The sequence below is a fragment of the Tupaia chinensis genome, unplaced genomic scaffold, assembly GCF_000334495.1.
Source record: "Tupaia chinensis unplaced genomic scaffold, TupChi_1.0 Scaffold000048_1, whole genome shotgun sequence".
In the NCBI taxonomy this organism is placed as follows: Eukaryota; Metazoa; Chordata; class Mammalia; order Scandentia; family Tupaiidae; genus Tupaia; species Tupaia belangeri.
The window spans coordinates 1638325-1640888 of NW_006159506.1; the positions used below are offsets into that span (position 1 = coordinate 1638325).

At 43.6% G+C, this 2564-nt stretch overlaps 1 protein-coding gene across 1 annotated transcript; it reads right to left on the reverse strand.

The window, feature by feature from the left end:
* Window positions 1-1144: 1144 nt before the first annotated feature.
* LOC102474862 (40S ribosomal protein S27-like) lies at window positions 1145-1444 on the reverse strand. The gene has a single exon (XM_014590948.2). The coding sequence runs from the start codon at window positions 1442-1444 to the stop codon at window positions 1193-1195; it is 252 nt and encodes an 83-aa protein (XP_014446434.1). The 3' UTR covers window positions 1145-1192.
* Between the last annotated feature and the right edge of the window lie 1120 nt (window positions 1445-2564).

Sequence of the window (2564 nt, forward strand, 5' to 3'; positions counted from 1 at the left end):
CTATTTGCCAGCTTCATCCATTTTCAAAGCACCTGCCACTGGCCAAGTCTCATTGTCTGAGTGATGGCTGAAGGTCAAGGAATGGCTTTGATCATGGTGGTCAGGTGGCATTACAGGCAATGGGCAGATGTGACAGTTTAAAATGAGCAAAGCTGATTTTGTGTAAATTCCAGGTCATCCTCTGCCATCCACTTGCTAGCTGTCTCTCACCAACTACACTTCTCGAAGGCATCGACTCCGCTCATCTTCTCACTTCCTCACTTTACGTGAATGCTCAACTCCTTGGGGTGTGGCTTCATCCTCACCACACACCACACCAAAATGTCGCCCTTCAGTTCTCAGACTGGACACTGCAGCTCACTCCAGCACTTGCCATCTCTATTTTCTCCATTCTCCTCAGACACCTCGTTTTAGGTCTATGTCCTGCAGAAAGCTGAGTTTACCCCCATTACAGTTGGTGTGGCCATTTTAGCCTCAGCCCAATGGCTTCCTCCATCTACTTCTCTCTCTCTAAAATATGCTCACTCTTCCGTACATGGCCACACCAAAGATACTGAAGAGTCCCACCTTGTCCAACAGAGAATTTTCTCCTGAAATCCAGATTGTTCGTTTAACTCTAGATGGTCCTAATAATCTAAGCAGCACCGTAGGCATTAACTTAAACTCAGTCGAAGGTGCCATCATTTCCTCTGGGCCCCTGTGTTCTCTCCATCTCGTACTCAACAAAACGAGGAGGCACTCATGACTCTTTAGTATTCTTAATCTCCCACAGAAATGAGAGCTCCAAACTCCATCCATTTTTGCTTTGCAAGTATTTCTTCTAGCTGTAACCTCCTCTCTCAGCCTACAAACTCTAGTCAAGCCTATAACTACTCTTGGTAAGGAATATTACACCAACCTTTGTTTATTTGACCAGCCTTCAATCTTTTCCCTCTCAACTTCATCTTTCACAAAACCAATGGGATGATCTATCCAAAATTTTAAGCCACCTGTATCATTCCATGCCTTGAAATCTTTCTCTGGCTTTTTGAGATTTGTGGGTCAGGTAGTAATTTGTCCATTGTAGCGTGGCCTCTGTTTTCCCTCAGACTTTACCTTCTGTGTTTTATATTCATTTTTATTATTTTTTAATTTTTTAATCCAAAATGTGTTTATTGGGATGGTTTCCCACTCATCTTGAGTCAGGATGCTTCTAGTGCTGCTTCCTCCTGAAAGAACATCCTTCTGTAAGCCTCGCTTTTCCTCCTGTAGGCTGGCAGAGGACAGTAGAGCAGCCAACGCACAAAACTACCGTTTGTGCGTGGCTAAAGACTGTGGTGATTTTATAGCATCCTGGGCACTTCACATCCATGAAGTAGGAATTTGGGCTCTGCACCAGGCGCTTCTTCTTGTGTTTCCTCTTCTCTTCGGGAGAAGGATGAAGGAGGTCCTTTGCAAGAGGCATGTTCTCATGGGGAGGTCGTCACCACTGGAAAGCCTGTGTTTTATATTCTAACCACACTGGAGTTCCATGTGATTTTGGTAAATACAGACCTTTTTTTTCTTCTCTGCCTTTGGTCCTACCATTCCTTCATCTGGAAGGTCTTCTTCCCACATCTACACCAGTTTGATGTTTTTCCTACTTTAAGAGTGACTTTAAGTTCTACTCCTTGGGAGGATTTTTTTTTTAATTCCATCCTGCCCACCTCATAAATTCATTCTGGTTGATTATGGGAACTCCTCTAGTCCCATAACTTGCACATTTCTCCTTGCTCGAACTTACCACGAAGTACTGAGCCCGATGGCGGAGCTCATCTTATCTTTATTTCTTTATTGTCTAAGATTATTTTTTATGAAACTCAGGGAAAGTTGCTATCTTCTCTCCGGCCATTCCACATCACCTAGATGAGTGGCCAACTCCTAATTCCCATAGGGGAAATAAACTATTAGGACAGAGCATCACTCTGTGGATGCCCATACCTTCCGAGTCCACACTGGGCATGTATAATTGGGCACTCAAATTCCTAAGATTCCTGTCCTGAGGGAGGAGAATAGAAACACACATGGAAGCCTGTAGATTCAGAGGACCCAGCTACCATGACAGACCTCCCCCGTGAGTATTCATGACATGATTCCACAATAAAACTCCATGCCCTATGCTCTTGTCCTTGTCTGGCAGCTGTCCACCTGCATGTCTTTATTTCTGTTAAAAATCTTTACTCTGCGATTAAACCTTCTCTTTTCCTACTTTACACGTGTTTGTGGTTTTTCATCCTGTGTCTCGGGTAGGTCTCTATTATTTGAGATCTGAACCCAAAGAACTGAGTACATCACACAATGCTGCTCAACTCCCCCAGGTGATAATACCAGAGGCTTAAAAATAACAGCGTACAGTACAAGCCCAGCGAGTGTGGTAATATACAACGTTACATTAAATGGGTATGACGGTTGAACTCTAGAATTTTCCTTCCAGGTTATGTGTAGACAATTATGTACGGGTATTTTTCAGAACCTTTCTGTGAATTTCCGGGGTCCATGGTGATAGATAAAAGGGAGACTGGCTAGGAAGCCAGCTTTAATGATCT